Source organism: Platalea leucorodia (assembly GCF_965183815.1).
Source record: "Platalea leucorodia genome assembly, chromosome: 1".
NCBI classification, from domain to species: Eukaryota; Metazoa; Chordata; class Aves; order Pelecaniformes; family Threskiornithidae; genus Platalea; species Platalea leucorodia.
The window spans coordinates 122,821,639-122,839,257 of NC_138823.1; the positions used below are offsets into that span (position 1 = coordinate 122,821,639).

At 35.9% G+C, this 17,619-nt stretch overlaps 1 protein-coding gene across 4 annotated transcripts in view; it reads right to left on the bottom strand.

Moving 5' to 3' along the window:
• The window catches only part of CNOT10 (CCR4-NOT transcription complex subunit 10), a 37,273-nt gene that overhangs the window by 15,326 nt on the left and 4,328 nt on the right, over positions 1-17,619 (bottom strand). For all 4 annotated transcript variants that reach the window (XM_082314382.1, XM_082314380.1, XM_082314381.1 and 1 more), the window contains exons 2-12: positions 16,201-16,292; positions 13,260-13,421; positions 12,578-12,728; positions 11,413-11,558; positions 10,435-10,521; positions 9,661-9,744; positions 8,551-8,668; positions 7,170-7,319; positions 5,798-6,000; positions 1,466-1,587; positions 634-810 (exon numbers count right to left, since the gene is read on the bottom strand). In XM_082314382.1, the coding sequence (XP_082170508.1) occupies positions 634-810; positions 1,466-1,587; positions 5,798-6,000; positions 7,170-7,319; positions 8,551-8,668; positions 9,661-9,744; positions 10,435-10,521; positions 11,413-11,558; positions 12,578-12,728; positions 13,260-13,421; positions 16,201-16,292 (1,492 nt within the window). The remainder of the gene's footprint in view (positions 1-633; positions 811-1,465; positions 1,588-5,797; positions 6,001-7,169; positions 7,320-8,550; positions 8,669-9,660; positions 9,745-10,434; positions 10,522-11,412; positions 11,559-12,577; positions 12,729-13,259; positions 13,422-16,200; positions 16,293-17,619) is intronic.

Here is a 17,619-nt window from a genome sequence, read left to right on the forward strand (position 1 = left end):
CTTTTTCTGAAACTTTAAGGAGAAAAAAAAGTTATTTTTCTTAAACTCCTTTTTGTTAAATGCAATTTATTAAGCAATAGCTCCATGCTGCTTTCCTGCTTATCTTGTAAATCTAGTTTCCCATTTCTAGCCTAAAAGAAACACAAAAAAGCATACTAGAGTTGATGAATGTCAAATCCGATCATGGGGAAATGTTTACAACTGAGTTGCTAGACATTTATATATTCAATCAAGTACACGGTGCATGCGCACACACACATAAAACCACTGTAACATGTGAAACTTCACTTACAATTAGAGAAATACCAATATGCACGGCGGGAGGGTGTGGGAAAACATAACGTTTGCAGCACAGAAAAAAAGATGGACAGTGAAAAAAAGAATTTCACTGTCTAATTTATTAAAGTTGCTAGGAATAGTAGGAATCAAATCAGTATTTCATTCTTAAATTAGCATACTAGCAATTAAAACTACGAGCAGCTAAACAATTTCCTTGGATACCCCAACACTGCTAACAGAATTTACAAATATGTTATTTTTTTCCACTGGCCAAACAGGATAGGTAGCAGACACAGACTGTCAGCCCAGAGTTACTCTGAACAAAGAGAAAGGTTTACATGCAATTCTGTTTACCTGCATGCTTCACTGCTTTCACTGTTTTCTGTATTTCCCCCCAGCTGATTACTAGTTTTAGATCCATTTTCCTGCTTTGGCTCCTGCTGATCTTCTGGCAGTAGCAGCAAGGCATTTCTTAGACAAATCGCTGCAAATTCCATACTGGCTACAGGTATTGCTGAGGACTGCCCATCACTTAAAGAGACACAGAAGTTAGCCAGTGAGTAGCAACCCTACTAAATTAAAAAATAAAAGCAGAGCTCCAGAAAGATCTGAATGCAGAGAAAATTTTATCCTAAAAAAGTTAAATCATGTTTTAATATAACACATTTCATTATGAAGACGTATGTATCTTGCTATTCTTATATGTGGAATATATGGAAAGTACACCACGATGCCCAAATAGAGTGAGCAGATTCAACTACATAATTGCAAGAAGTTTTCTTGTTTTTCTTGACTGTACTTCCTGAAGTTTTAAGATAGAGCAACTAGAGTCTTCCTGCACTTTTCTAAAGTGGATTACTGAAAAAATATATTTTTAAGTGAGAAAAAGAGGACAGATTGAAGTAACTGGAAATATAAATTTCAGATAAATCAATTTTAAGCTTTAACGGCCTTCTTAGTTACAATGAATATACAGTTAAGCCCTCTGCTGGCCATCATCGAGGAGGCATCCAAATGACGTTTAAGTAGGACTCATCAAGCATTTTAGCATGTCTCTCTTCACTACATTAATAATTCCAAAATAAACAGTTGTTCCATGACAGTTTTAAAAACTCCTGATAAACACATACATATCCTTAGCAAAGCTATAATAACGAAATAAAGAGCCCATGGAAAACATACTTACTTATAAACGACATTCTGTATTGACTGGGATGCTAGGACTATCTTACGGTGGTAGCCTTGACCTACTATAGATTGCACAATTCCCTTTTTGCTGGGAAGACCTTTAGTCTCTTGTTCTGATGTCTAAAAGGAGAAAAAAAAAAAAAAAAAAAAGGAGGAGGACTAAAATATCAAGGCTGTTGAATGAGAGCTTGACAAAACAAGTGAAAGCTGGAAGAAGAATTTGAACCCTGCTAAAACGTAAGAATTAATAGTTTATATGGGTACAGTTTTAAATCTTAAGTACAATGAAGGATCAGACACCTTCTATTGTCTTTGTGTTGCAGAGGGATTTTACTGCACACAGTGTAACCACAGATCAGTTCTGACAGCTTGTCTGATAGCCTACTGACCTAGTTTCCTCTGTTTTGAAAGCAAAAGAACAATGAACCAAATAGTATTAAAAGAACTGCCAGGATATCTAAAAGGAAATCATATGATCAGCCAAATAATATTCAGAATTGGCACTGTAACGCTTGCCATCTTCTCTCCCTGCTTACACAGCATTCAAAACACTCTCTGAAAAAGCTGTCCTCAAACCATTCCACGGGGAGCATGAAGCTGAACTACAACATATGCAAAGTAACATTAATTTAAACTTGTTTAACAGATTTTTGAGTATGCAGACATTCTGGGGGTCAAATGGACTTAAGGCACCCTAATTGTCAGTCCCAAGAATTAGCTCTACACCATATTTACTGGGGTTTGTTTTACCATGAGCCATCTTAACAACTTCGTTGGTAAGTGAAGTTAGTGACGAAGAATTGCAGTTGTAAGGAAAAATTTATCCTAGATCTGTATTTTAAGTATCTACGGCTTTTCAGAAAATTTATTGGAATCTATTGTGAAGAAGAATATTGACACTATAATGGCATTCACTGTGAAACAGAAAAAAACCCACATACAATTAGTTTGGATATGAAGAATATATTTCAAAAAATGCATTAAAAAAAGTGCAGAAAGAGAATCTTCTTCCATCTATATTTTATAAACTAAGATACTAAAGCAGGTGAAAGTTAGCTTCAGTGAAATTACTTTTCTGTATGGTGTTGAGAAAATAAATATGAATCCATACTTAGATATCAAGGAATATTATTGCAAATTGAATTGCAAGGTCAATACACTATAGATTTTAGGGACTCACTTGTCATGTTGCAAATCTATCTTATAATTTAAAGACACTTCCCCTTTGCTTTTAATATTAGCAGCATCCAAAGTTAATTTTTTTTCCTCATAAGATTACAAATTTAGGAAATAGCAAGCTGGCTTTGTGACATGAATTCAAGCTCCCTGGTACACCACACAACATCCCAACTGTAGGAGGAAGAAAGCTAGGCTTCAGGAGCCTGGCATGATCTACTGCTTTGGCTAGTCTGCAGTAAATAAAGAAGTGCCCCATAAGGGTCTGTATTTCCCTTTTCCAGACTGCTAAACACTGTCCTTGTAAACAGAATCCTAGCTTTGTTTTTTGCCACAAACCCTATGCTAATCCCATATCCAGCTTTCCCCCATATCCAGCTTTCCACTAGAGATGATCAGCTGTGTCTTCTTTATCTATGTGTGACCTGTAACCAGCAGGATAGACACAGAAAACTGCAAAATCAGTATGATCAAAGCTATTCTTCCTGCACTCGCTGTGCTTTATAAAACTAAGTACTCGGAACTATCTGACAACAGCTAGCAGATACACAATCACAGTCAGTGTGTTTTTGCCCCAACACTCTTGAAGCTGCAATGCTGTGCCTGTGAAATGGGGATATAAGCAAACCTCTCCTATAAAGCTAAAAAGCTGTGAATATCTTCCTTAAATTTTCTGAAACAGAGACACCAAAATAATCAGCGCCATTGAAATTCCCAAGGGAAAAGTTATGAATTTTTGTATTTGGAAGGATTTGGATAGTGTACAGTAAATAAAGGTGCAGAGGCCACCCAGAGAGGGAAAACAGAGAGAATTCGGAGGTGGGAGAGTGGGAACAGAGTGAATATAGCAGTTTGTTCAATTAATCCCACTCATCCCGTGCACTGAGTGAAATGGGCATCCTGTGGAAACTGCATGGGATCATGCAATTACAGATTACATCACCACGCCCACACACACGAGGGGTGAATTACAGGTTCACAGGGAATCAAGTACAGTATCTCTTAATTTCACAGACATATTATTTTGGTGCCGTTTTCTTTTCAAAAGAACGAACGATCCCTGTCCCCACTACTCATTTGAATTTTAACACAGGGGCTTATCCTAAACAGACATGGATCAACAGGTTGAAATCACGACGCCCCAAAGGACATGCAATGTGCCTGCCATCAGCAGGTTTCCACAAACTTTGCCAGCAGAGATTCAGCTCCCCAGGGGCTGTGATCACGCCAGCTTCAGATGGAGAAGGCTGATCTCGGCTTCCTCAGCCTATGCCACTTTTGTGGTAGCCACACTATAGTCTCACCCCTCTCAACCTCCAGCGGCAGTTGAGTGAGAAAATAATAAAACTTTAGAGGAGTTTTGGCTGCCTGAGAAGAAGGAAGAACACATGCAAAGATTTCAATGGAAATCGTAGCACATCTTGTTATCTACATCGAGCTTAGTCTTATGAAATGAAGGCAAATCTGAATTAGGATAGTGGATTTACAGTAGACAGAATTAAACAGGAAGTGTTTAAGGACTTTATATTACTTGTACATCAAGAAAACTGTAAATAATTAATTGAGAACATCCCAGGAAGGAAGCTTCTCTTTAACAAAATACTTTTAGTAGTCCTCTAAAAGAGTCTTTGCATCTTCCAGTAAAGTTCTAGGACACAGTGCCATATTTTGTTTTTAAACAAGATTATTCACCAGCTGATCCAATAACCATTTTCATTAAAACATCAAAAAAATAACCTTACTGTCTGCTAAAACAGTAGCAACATACTTTCAGTCATACCTTTTACACACTAGTATCTAGCTGTAAAGCAGAGACAAAAGATCTCTACTGGATAGTTATGTTTTCTCCTACTACTCCAGCTAAAACTTAAGCTAGAAACTCATCATTTCAGAGGCTGTAATGCAATTCCTAGAGTCTGAACATAAAAATCCAAGATGTTTCAGCCAAAAAATTTTCCCCAAAAAAGAAAAACCCCTTCCTCCTCAAAGCATCAGCAACAACAGCTACCACAGTTGTTTCTGTGCATTGAGCCTCAACGCTATCAAACCTGGAAGAGCAGCCATGAAAAATTTTCCATCCTTGGATACTAGAACTGGTCACCGACTCAAATCTCATCTTGTCATTTCTGCAATCCAGGAACAGAAATCCTTGGAAGTACAGAACTTAGTACAAAGAAAAGATCTTGTGCAAGTTTAATTCCTCTATTCACACAAGAGACAGAATTACCTGTGGGGTTTTTTTGGTTGGTTGGTTTTAATATATACCATATATATGTATCCATATATATATGTGTATATATATATATATATATATATATATAAAAATAAAATACATAAACCCCAGTTTTTATATATATATATAAAAATAATATATATTATTACATATTATATATTTTTATATATTTTTATTTTTATATATATATATAAAATACATAAACCCCAGGATTTTTCTACCAATATGAAATGAGTGTGGAAAGCGGAGGCATCATAAAATATCCATAAATAGTAGGTCAAACTGTTAATGTTAGTATCTACATTTTAAACAGAGAGCATTCACTACAGAAAGAACGTATTGCTTCTGGAAGTGATGCCTCATTAGAAAATAATACAACTTTCTCTCCAAATAATATCTTCATGTTTATTTCTAAAATTATTTCAAGACAAAGTAAGGTAAACCATCAGGTGACTTAGCAAAATCTAAGGTGCTTCAAACCAATTCAGGATGAACCATTCAGATTATGAGTTGGAATGCCAAAGGGGTGTGATGGTAAATTGCCAAAACAAAATCACGTTTAACCAGCCTCTCCAGCAAAAAACTTGTAACGTTATAGAAGAGCTATAACAGCCACTTAGGTGCTTTCTCACGCCATTCTTTTGAAGAGCCTACTCAAATTCTTCTGATCTTAGAAAAGTCAATTAAACACTGAGTCTCAAGACACTGTTTCTATGGTAGTTTTCCTCCACTTGTTGCAGCTTCAGATTAAACATGCAAACACACATATACATAAGAAGAATGAATCTGGACTTACACAGATGTGTTGCAACATCAAGCCTTTAAAATGCATAGTCCAACTCAAGGTATTATTTCTTCCTTTCTGTGATCAGATGTATTTAATAACTACAATGAAAATAAGGAATTTGCAAATCTACTTACCCCTTTATTGGCAGCAATGCAGCATTCTGCTATTCTCAGCCAAAGACGAGGGTTTGAGTGATAAACCTGGACTGCCTCAATCAGGCATTCGAAGGCAGCTAAGGGCCTCCCAATATGCAAGAGCTGGATTCCACAATTGTAGAGTAACTCATAACGTTTGTTAGTCAGTAGCGTACACATGGGTCTCCCCGAAAATTTTTTACCTGCAGAAAAGGACAATATAATATTAGATGTGCAGGTCAGGAAAGCTGAAAACATAACTCTGGGAGGAGAAGGGAAGCTGTGGGAAACACCCAAAATCTACCAAAAAACCCCTTTCATCGCAGAAATTCACTAGCCTCCCTCTGGAAATAAATTCCTTCCACATCAAAGCTGTGATTACAAAATTAATTGTATTCTTAATGAAGGTTGAAGTACATTAAATGCTAACCACTTATGTTCCTTGTCACTCAAGGTAAATGTTATATAATACTATTGAATTCCAGATTCATGAGAATACACATCTTTGTTACTCATAAATTCCAGAAGAAAGCCACTTTGCTGTTAACAAGCATAAAACATTTTCTGTCTTCACACTGGTAGCTAAGACTGCACTTAGGTACTGGGCCAGGGGAGGAACGGGAAAAACAAAATCTGTGATAGTAACTAGGTTTTAAAGAAAATAAGAAATGGAAAAATTATCACTTCACTATGAAATCATTTACTTGGAAGAGAAAAAAACCTTAAGTATTACTAACCAAAGCCAGAAAACTTATTAGAATGTTTATTTTCTTTTCCTTTGGTATACTTACAACAAAAGTAGACTGATAAAACTAGCCATAAAACTAAACAATAGCTGAACATTTCCCATACAAGTCTGGGAATTGTTCAGTAAGAAAGTCTGAGAAATGTACCATCCTCCAAAGGCTAATTTAATGGTATTGCACTGCACATCTTCTATATCTTCCAAGTTAAAAAAAACATACAAACACCAAACAAAACACATCCTTCAAGTCCTGATGATTCTACCTACTGTCAGCAGGACTATAACTAACATCTTTAATGATGCATAACGGGCCACAGAAACTTTCTTTTTGTCACATCTACCTGACTGATGGTCAAAGACCATAAACGAGAGAGAAGTAATTGCCCCAGCCTCACAGCACATCAAAGAAAATGGCAAAAAAAAAGAACATTCTTTTGTTCTATTTCTGGCAACAGCAACTATACTTTGAAATCAAGTTACAATCAAAATTCTCACCCTCTTTATCCTGTCCTCTGCAAAGAGGTGAAACAGGAATTTTGCTGATAATTACTGAAAGCATCTACCCTCTGTTTTCTTGATTCATCCACCCCTATTCCACCATTTATTTTCATGTCTTAAAAGTCTTACCTGGATCTGAGCTACCCGTTCCTAGCTGTGCACACGCATTATCGTTTTCTTGCAAGGCTTTTTTAAAGTAAAAAATTCCTAAATTGTGCTTTCCCATTGCAAAGTGGATGCAGCCAAGATTGTTCCAGAACATACACCTTAGGCATTCACCTGAGAGAACAGCAGAAGACCATTTTCGTAAACTGAAAAATGTCATTGAGCCCACAAAATGCTCCCACCACTCTCTCATGGGTCAGCAGCTTATGGCAGTTTACTAGAAATATTCTTCAGCGAGACGTTCATGGATTATGCAGTTACATCCCTGCCTCACAACCATTTTAAATAACCCGTGTTTCTGTATACCACTCTAGTTCTCTTGGACAGTTGACCTGAAATGACCTATATATAAGCAGCCACAGATTTCCAGATCTTTAAACATAAAACTTTAAACATAAAAACTGTCAAAAAGATAAGTTACAGTAAATTCTAAAAGAAGTGTCAAAATATGCCACAACACGCATTATGGCAAATATTCTTAATGTTTTTCATTAAATTTATCTGTAAATAGAGTTTACAAAAAGTTTACAAAGTTTATAAAAGAAGTTTACAAAATTTACTCAGTCTTGTGATTCCCAGGGTCAACTCTGCAACTTCTATAATCTAACTGCAATCTATGCAGCAATATTTACTAGATAAAAGATCTTGCAGCAGTAAAGAAATTCAGTAGTTTTACAGCATAAGTATTTTTTGAAATCCTAAGTCTCTACTGACACAAGATACAGCTTTCTCTCTGGACTTTTCAACTGATGTTTTAAATAGCCAACTAAAATCTCAAATGTATGTAAATAACATCGTATACAGTGAGTGTGCACTCACTGTATACATTTATAGTAAATAAATAACTTTTATATCTAAAAAAAGTATACACATTTATGTGCTGTTATATCTCTGTGCATGCGTACACATATACACTTTCTAGATATAGAAGTAACTTAAAAAGGCATACAATAGGAGTCAAACCTTAACACTTCATGAAACATCTGCTATAGTCTCCTCTCAGTACAATCTGAAATCTCATTTCTAGATCTAGTACGTTGCCTTTTGTTTCATGTCTTGATTTAAAGACCCACATATAAGCCTTGGAAATATTACATTTACACCTTCACAAATCCATTTTCTTAGATGACCACTGCATTCTCTAGAAGAACGTTCAATGAAAAACTCAACAGTGTTATGTGAAGGAGCACAACAAGAAAGATGAAAATATATCCATCATATAACCCCATGACATTCAGGGCCTACTCCCTTAAGTAATCATTTATATGCTTAAAATTAATATCAATGAGTAGCCCTGTTATACTACACATTTACGTACTTGCAGGATGAAGGTTTTCTATTTTACCTGTTTTCATGAAGCCTGGATGTTCAGCAATGTTTGCACTGTTTAGAAGTTTCACCGCTTTACGATAATTTCCCCTCAAATATTCAAAATTGCTTTTAAGAAAGAGAGAAGGAGCTGACTGTGAAGGAGAAAACAATAGTTAATTATCTCTTGTTTTATGATTTGTACTGCAAGTGTTAAATCACTCCACAAACAGCTTGCTCCTGCTGCCATTTTAAAAATACATGGGCTTAGGCCTTAATACTTTCATGAAGTAGCATTTCTTCGTTGAACACGCAATTAACACTCACCTCCTCTGAACTACAAAACTATACATATTTTTTGTTACTGCTCTAAAATCCAACATTATGGTAAAGAACTCTGTCATGGCAATAGTTAAGCACAGAGGATCTCTTTTTTGTTTAAGAGGATCTTTCTCCAACCTGTCTTCTAGTACACTCCTCCCCATGCTTCCCTCCCTGCGGAGTTCAACAACTTCCTCCTGGGCTGTGATCTTCCTGGTCTGCCAACAGAGACCTCATGATCCAGAAGGATTTCTGTCAAACTAGCAGCTGTTGAGACTGGCAACAAAAGGGAAGTGCTCTCCTCCCATTCCCTGCTCCTCAGTTAATGTAGAATTTATCTGGGATGGTGGACGTAATTCTGAGTTGAGAACTCCTATATAAAAAAAGAAACTGCTTTCTAGCAAGAGGTAAGCCTCCAAAAAACTCCAACAAAACGAAAAAAAAACAAAAAACTGAGTACCCCAGAATTAATCTTTTATGAACTGGTTTAAACCACCAATGACATCAAAAGTTTGCAATTCCCATAACATTTCTAGTAAACTAAAACTTGTTTTACGCTGCTGAAATTACAAAGCAAACTGACCCTGTTTTGGTATCATTAACAGTAAAGTGCATTTTTCTGAGCAACTGAAAACAGCGTAAATAAGAAAATTCTACATTAATTACACTGGCAGAAAAGAGACTACAAACCCAACTGACTACATAAAGCATTATTTCAGACATTTATCCTCAATAAGACCTTTCTTTGTAAAGACAGTTATCAAATTCAGTTTTAAGACAGAGGACAGATCTAGATTAGAAAAACAATAGCCTTAAGAATACTTACATTCCCAGCTGTATTCATAACAGACTTGATCTCCCTTTTGCATGCTTTTAGTGACTTCATCTGGATATAGGCTCTCACCTTATACTGTTAAAAAATTAAATTTGTTAAATAAAAAACAATAACTTCTGCAGGTTTGCAAGATGAACATACCTAGAGGTTTATTACAGACTATTTTATATACATCTTAAAAAGCTGTTCAAAAAGCCTTCCTAAAAAAGAAATTCTATTCAGACTTTCCACAACAAATTTATAGGCTTCATATTTACAGTAAGCAGACGCACGTTTTGTTCAATGGTCAACAGCTACTCTATTTTCAAACACTGAGACACTTAAAATGACAAACTAATTAAAATAATCTGACCTCTTAATCCCAGACATTTACCTATTAAACTGAAAACACCAATAAGTGAATGCTGATAGAGAAGCATTTTGTTTCTTCACATACTTTTCCACAGAACAGTACAGTGAAAAAGCCTCAGCTGATTTAGACTTTTAGAGGTCTAACAGATATAAAGTCAGTGCAGCTAAATGCAGTTTAAAAAAATTATGATAAAGATTGCAGGGATTGAAATTGGGTATTTTTTGTGTTAGGTCAGTTTTTCCTGTACATGGATCTTACAAAAAGGAAGAGTTAATTCTTTTGTTTTACAACATGAAATTCAAGGAGAGACAGAGTATCACAGTTCATGCTGAACTAGATTTAAAGCAAACGGCAATTGGTTTTAAGAAAAACTTGAACTGATGTTCTTGTATAAATCATATGCAGACACTTACCTGATGTATCTTAGATTTAGCAACTTCTATTAAAGCTCCACTTTCAGCTTTTTGATTCGAGGAATCTTTATTTGTATTATTACCTGACTGAGCATCAAATAAAAAAAAAAAAAAAAAAAAAAAAAAAAAAGGTGGTGTTATTAATAGTCACGTTTTTAATTCATTTTACAAATTCTTTCATAAGCTATTTTTATCACTCTCACATGAAGAAATAAAATAACCATTTAATAGTCAACAAATACATATCCCACCAAATATTGTAACTTGAGCTTAGCCATCAAAATCCAAGAACAACCACACCAGCCTATGAAGAGCAGAATTCTATATTAACACTGGTGTTAACGCTATGGTGCTCTGCAGTTGAGGTATTTTAATATGCACATGCTAGAGCCTCCCTTTGATATTTTCTTCAGTAGAATTACTATATACTTAAAGATGAAATGTTATATCTTAAGTGTGACATTCCATCAACAGGAAAAAAAGACAGAATTGTCCTCTTTTCACTTCCAAGCAGCTACTCATTCTACTGATTTTTCCAAAAGACACATACAAAAGATTTCACTTGAAAGCATGCCTCACACTTTCAGATACTGTGTAAAAAAGATGCTTGATTTCCCATACTATGGTATGCAACCGCAATTCCTCTCTCACACCAATTAGGGTCTCATATGGTCATAATCCAAGACAAACAAGAACTATGTATTGTTAGACCCTGAAGACAACTGTCTTTCCAATGCAAGTCTCTGACTTAAGAAACATTTCTTAGCTCCCTGGGAGTAAAAGAAAAGGGTGGAAGAGAGGCAATAAACAGCTGCTGTATACAATTAGCTCAGTTACTAACATGTATAAGTTGCTCTCTGAAGTTACAGGTGATCTATCATAGTTTTATAATTATATATTTTAAAAGAGTAATTTTGAATTGAGTTAAAGCATACTTCTGGTAAAGACTTAGTGGCATTCATGTGATTTTAAGCTTACCTCATTTTTTCCATTCTTGCTGTTATTGTTGCCCTGTGAAATCATTTTTTCCAGAACAGCAAGCAGATGCAAGGCTTTCTCAGCTTGGTAAGTTAGCAGGTATAAGTCTACAAGCAAGAAGCACACAGCCTGGGCAAACTTCTCTTCTGTATAAAGCAAAGAAGTAAAAATGATTTTACAGCTCTAATACCAATCCTTTCAAACATGACTGAAGAAAAAAAAATTACTATAAAAGTGCATGTATGCAACATTATGAGAAAAGTAAATATAGTACATAAGAAAAAAATTGCAGACATCTACACAATGCAGATAAGTACATATACTGGAAAAAAAAAAAAGGTAATTCATTCAAAAGGCATCAGCGTAAAAGCATAGACTAACGACAGCTTAACATGTATTTCATGTTTATAGATTTTGAGAACTGGTCTAAGCAGATCAGCACCAAAGATCTAGTGCCTAAATAGACAGATGGAGCCATATGCATATGTAGAATCCCATAGAACCTGAAAGGATTCCGTACAAACACATCTCAGCTTGGCTGGCTTCACAGAGTAAGTCCCAAATAGGTATACTGAAAACTGTGAGGAATTGAAGGAGAAACACAGTAGCATTTACTTAATTTACTGAGACACACACACACAAACATCCTTCAGCCTCGTGACCTCTAAAATTCAACAAGGATTATGAAGTTATTTCATACAAGTATAGCAATTCCACTACACAGGGTGCCATTGCTCATAAAAGCTGGAGACTTTATATTCAGATACAAGCACATACAATTATGTATGACCTAATGCAGGTATTTAAAAATGCAAGTGCCCTAACAAATACACACCCACCCATGAAGTTGTATGATGACTCAAAATACCAGATCTGAAATAATTTAATTAGCTTGTACATATTATTTACATAAATACCTTTTAAAGTTGTCAAAAATCCATTTCAGTTTCATTATACTTGTCTGCTGAACATCTCTGAAGTACCTTCCCCCCCAATGAAATTGTTGGCCTTGATATAAGTAAAACATATTCTTCATTCCAAAGCCTACCTACTTTTTTAGAACCATATTAGGCAATTTCACAAATCACTTGTCTGATAGTGAGAAAGACTGAATCGTCTTTCTGTAGTTATTGCATGAACAAAACTCTTCCTTCTGTCTACATACCAAAAGGCTCTATAAACTGGTACAGCTTCTCCCCAACTGATATAGCTTCAGTATACTGACGCAGATGATACAAAATAACAGCTTGATTGTAGTACAGCATACTATTTTCAACATCATCCAAACCATCCATTTCTTCAACAGCAGAGTGAACCTGAAAAAAACCCCACTCATTTCATTAAATTTTCAATATCTATGATTTTAAAAAGTGTCAAATATTTTCAAAAATAATCCAAAGGTATTAATCTGTCTAAAGATAGGTCAGTAAGAGTTACAAGCTAATAAACTTTATTGTTGTTCAACATAAATCCAGCAAAAAATGTACAATTGAGAAAGCTGTCAATTGAGTAGTAGTAAAGTAACATTTTTCACTCTTTTATTATTTCACAAACTATTTCAGGTTAAGGAACTTTCTGTTGAAAGAACATAGCAGGTCTTTCTATGGTTATAAACTCTGAAACATTTAAGATTCAGATCAATTTCAACAATAACTAAAAACATAACTATAAAAATAGTTGTCCTAAATGATTAAACAGAGTCAGAGGTTTAAAAGTAATATTACTTTCTTATTCCTTTATTAAATCTAGGGAACAAGGCGCAGAAGCTTTATTCCTATTTCACTGGAAGATCTCACTACCATTAACAGTACTCAAAATTAAGTACCATGTCAATATGTTTGCATTACCTGGTTCTTCAGCTGGTTAAGGGTTTGTCTCAAATTGTCTGTTGTAGTCTGGTTGCTTTTACAGAACTCCGCAACAGCAGTATTCAAAGTTATTTTGTAGTCATCTTTGTTTATGTCTTGAAGGGTATTTAGGTGTTGTAAACAAGCATCATAATTTCCAGCCTGGAAATTGCACACATACCAGAAACAGGCATTAGAAGATACAAAGTTTAAACTAGCAGGCTACTAAGTTTTAATGAAAGTATCCTCTGTAAGTTTAGAGAGTAGAAAGTAGTATTGCCTTTACCAACAGCAAGTGAAGCGAACTAAATGTCTATACACGTACTTCATTATTTATGTAGATTAATATGTATGAGAAGTAAGTCTGAAAGTTGAGGTCATATCCAAACTTTAAAAAGAATTTTGTGGAGGAAAGACAAATGGAGTAGTCGATTATTATAAACAGATGTTTCCATGAAAAGTGTTATTCTGATTTCTCTTCGTATTATTTTGAGTTTCAAGATTCTTTATTTCCTCAGTTTTCATAATCTTTCCTCATCACATGTACACTGAGCGGCTGCAGTTGCTTACATAAGTCCCAGCCCATCATTTTATATTCATTCTTCACTTCATCTGGAGAGACTGAGTTACAAGTCTGTGGAAATCAGCTTAAGACAGGTTGGAAAAAGAGGGTGTCACTTTCCCAGTACAGGTTTAAATAATATTTTTACAAGTTTTAGTTGTGCAATGAGGTATTCAATCATCTAGGCATGCCTAAACAGAAACTAGGACCCAAGCATGATGCTCTTCTGAGGTGTGATTTAATCAAGAAATCCCTATCTTTCACCGCAGGAATAGGCAAGGACTTCAGAACAGCTCACCTCTTTCTGCTTTCAGTTTTAGTCTTTTCTGTGTTTGTGCAGGAGGAATTTAGTGGCATCGAGGAATGAAAGAGAACTCCAGACTCTTTCAACTATATTAAGCCTAAATGATCCTGCACTCTCTACCGTTCAATTCCTATACAGGAATAATCACCTTCACCTCTTCTGTATCAGGGTTACTTCCAATCTGGTCAGTCAGATAAGCAGATTCGTTTCCATCTCTGTCAATGCTTCGCAATCAAAAGCTATGCTTTTGTGGAGTACCACGACCACTCTCCGTTTCCTCCTCCTTGTTTAAGTGCTGTTCCACAGAGCTTCTCCTGGGCTCCTGCCTAACTTCGTCTATTAAGGGAAGAATTACAACAGAGAAAGGCTCTGTGGTCCTTCTGCTCTTCCCAAGAAAGTTGCTATTCTGCGGCTACTCTCAACAGAATCATCCCAGTCCCTTCAGCCTCCTGTGAAAGCACAGTTACACAGTATACAGAGAGATGCAGCAGGACATTGACACGCGGTATTTCCACAACTCTTAAGTATCAACAGCACGGATTGCCTAGCAATCATGTGCATAAACACAGGGACGTGCAACTCAGCTGCCGGCATGCTCTTTAATTGAGACAGTTCATCTCCCAATGATTTTCTTTATGTGTTCACACTCAGAGCTTGTCTTCAACAGGAATAGCTTTCAGATCACAGCAACAAGGCTTCTAACCATGGCTGGACTAAAAACCTTGAACCCTTAAATGCTCAGCTTATTTTGTGATGTTTTTTCCTCAGCCAACAGTCCTTTACTCTATTAGATGGATCTAGAATATAACAGACAATTTTATAGTAATTCTATCAAGACAGAAATTGGAAGTGCAGTATGATAAAGCAGCATGCAAGGCAGTCAAAGCTATTTAAAGCAACTCAATAGCAAGCAAAATTGGCAAATAAGGCACCAGATTAATTCTGCTGACATCTGTCACCACCTCACAACATCATAAACTTAGGGAGTTCTTAAAGCAAGAAAGAGAGATAAACAGGATATACTGCACCAGTACGAAAACTAAAGATGAAGTTGTCAACAGATCAAAAGTATTTTAGGCATGTAGATCTGTGGACAAGGTGGAAAATAGGCAACCCTTTCCTATGCCTTCAGTTCTCAGGATTAAATGTCAATGAGCAAAAATTTATTGGAAAAGAACAATTGAGCTAGAAAGCACTCAAGACATCAGTGACCAGCATCAGCTGTAGTCAGTTTAAGGACCAACTACATGCACTTCATGTAGCAACATTCCAGACAAAATAAAAGTGAGTGAAACACACAAACAGGAATCTCAAAAGACAGCATTTAAATTATTCCTCTGATCTATTTAACACATCCAAAGTTGAATTATGCAAGGCATTGTGGAAATAGATAATAACTACAATAACTGAAAGGAAAAGCAATTCTACTTCCTGTCATTTCCTACACTAAATAAAATTAGGAGACAATACAAAGAAAGAAGTAAACTGAAAGACCTGGTACCTGAATTTTAACGCACAAAAAAATCTTCCAAGAACCACAGAACAGGTAGCTAAAACTGCCTGTAGGTATTATGTGTTGAAGAATGTGTTTTAATGCAAAGTGACAGAACAGTATACAATGCTTTTTGTGAAAGAACATAGCAAGATGCTAAAATGAAAAAGGCTTGTTTGGTTGCTGTTTTAATACACATGGCTCCTTTAAACCCTTTAGCACAACATTTTTAGCTTAAAGCGATTAATTCTTCAGAGAGATCATGCATTTCCAACGCTGATACAGAATAGCAGTCTGCTTCTTCTAATTAACTCATTATACAGCTTTTAAGGCTACTAAGTTTTCAGAACCGAGATTAAATGTGCTCTTGCACACTTCATTCAAGTATCCCCTTCAGTCTTCTCACATCATAGCAGACAGAAAATGCATATGCTGGCTTTATAACAAAACTAGTGCTACCGTTAATATAATATCCCATTAATACCTTTGGAACTGTGCTATGAAAACAGGAAAAAAAAATTATATAAGCCCGTTCAGCAGTTATGTGGTAAATTGGAAGTCTCAGAGTTTGGCTTTGTCTTACCAGAAAAGCTTGTAATGCACTGCTCGACAATTCCTTTTCCTGATCAGTAATCCCAGAAGTGCCTGCTCCTTCATGTTTCTCGGTACCTTGATCTGTAAAGTGGACAGAAGATTACAAGAAAGTTTGCAAATGTGATGACAGCTATTCAGCTTAAAAATTTTGTTTCTTCCCGTTCTCAAGATCCTCCTGCCAGTACAAGTAACTTTCCAGATAACTGCAGCACTGTCTCCCTACTACACTAAAATATCTCAAGTTAGCCTATACTCCTAGTGAATTTCTCTCCATAAAATGTAAATGTAATAATCCTAGCTAAATTACTGTGCTCAATCAATAACCAAAGTCCTGTAAGTTAACTGACACTGCATACATTTGAGATTTCTCTTTAAAGCTGCAGCCATACACCAGGATTGGCTTTCCTTGCACAAAAATTAGCAGTGAAAGCCACACATCATAAAATAAGTACCACACTGGGTTAGATGAAAAACCCATGCATCCTGTATGCTGCTTCCTAAACAGCATGCAAGGGATGCTGTAGAGAACAACACAAAAAACAGAGCAAACGCTGGAACTTCCACCCAGCTCCCTGCTTTGGAAAAATAAGTCTCCCTAAATAAGAGGCTGCAATCAAACCACCATTGTTAATAATCACTGACAGACCCGATACATTTTTAAAAACTTTTTATACTTTTGTACTCTTCAATATACTCCATTAAATGCTATCTAGTGATTATACTGCAAGACACAAGCAAACGCTGCCTATTCACTTTTTCAGCCTCACTCCTGAACTTACAGATCTTTCTTTGAACCACCTCTCCTCTGAGGTGAGCAGGCAGTTTATTCTGCATCTTCCTCACACATTTTTCCCCAGGATCTTCTCCAGTTCTACTATATCCTTTTCCAGATTAAGACAGCAAGAACAGCATGTAGCAATTATGATGGTGGCCACTTGGAGCATTTATATAGTAAAAATCATGAGGTTTTAATTGTCTTAATTTCATTTACATAGAATTCCTAACGTTTTACCTTTCAGTCACTGTTGAGCATATTTTTCAGGAAGGAGTCTACTGAACCCATCTGTCATCATGTAATTAAGAATTCAGTGAAGTTGCATTAAAAACTACAGTACAGACATTCCATGTCAAAGAAGCTGGAAAAACCCCCACCAAACCCTTCCTTGTACTGAACACGAACTACTGGAGGAAAAAAAAAACCAACCCAAAACACCACACCACCACCACACCAGGCAGCTTATTTCTAGAATCATTAACCCATATGCTAGAACATGCAAAAATCATTTAATGTTTTTGAAACAAAGACTTTATAAACCAACAATGGTTTCCACTTCTGCAGGTAGTTCCTTGATTTTCACAGTGGAAGCCTTGCTCTAACCTACGTTTTGCTCTCTTAATAGGCTAGGCA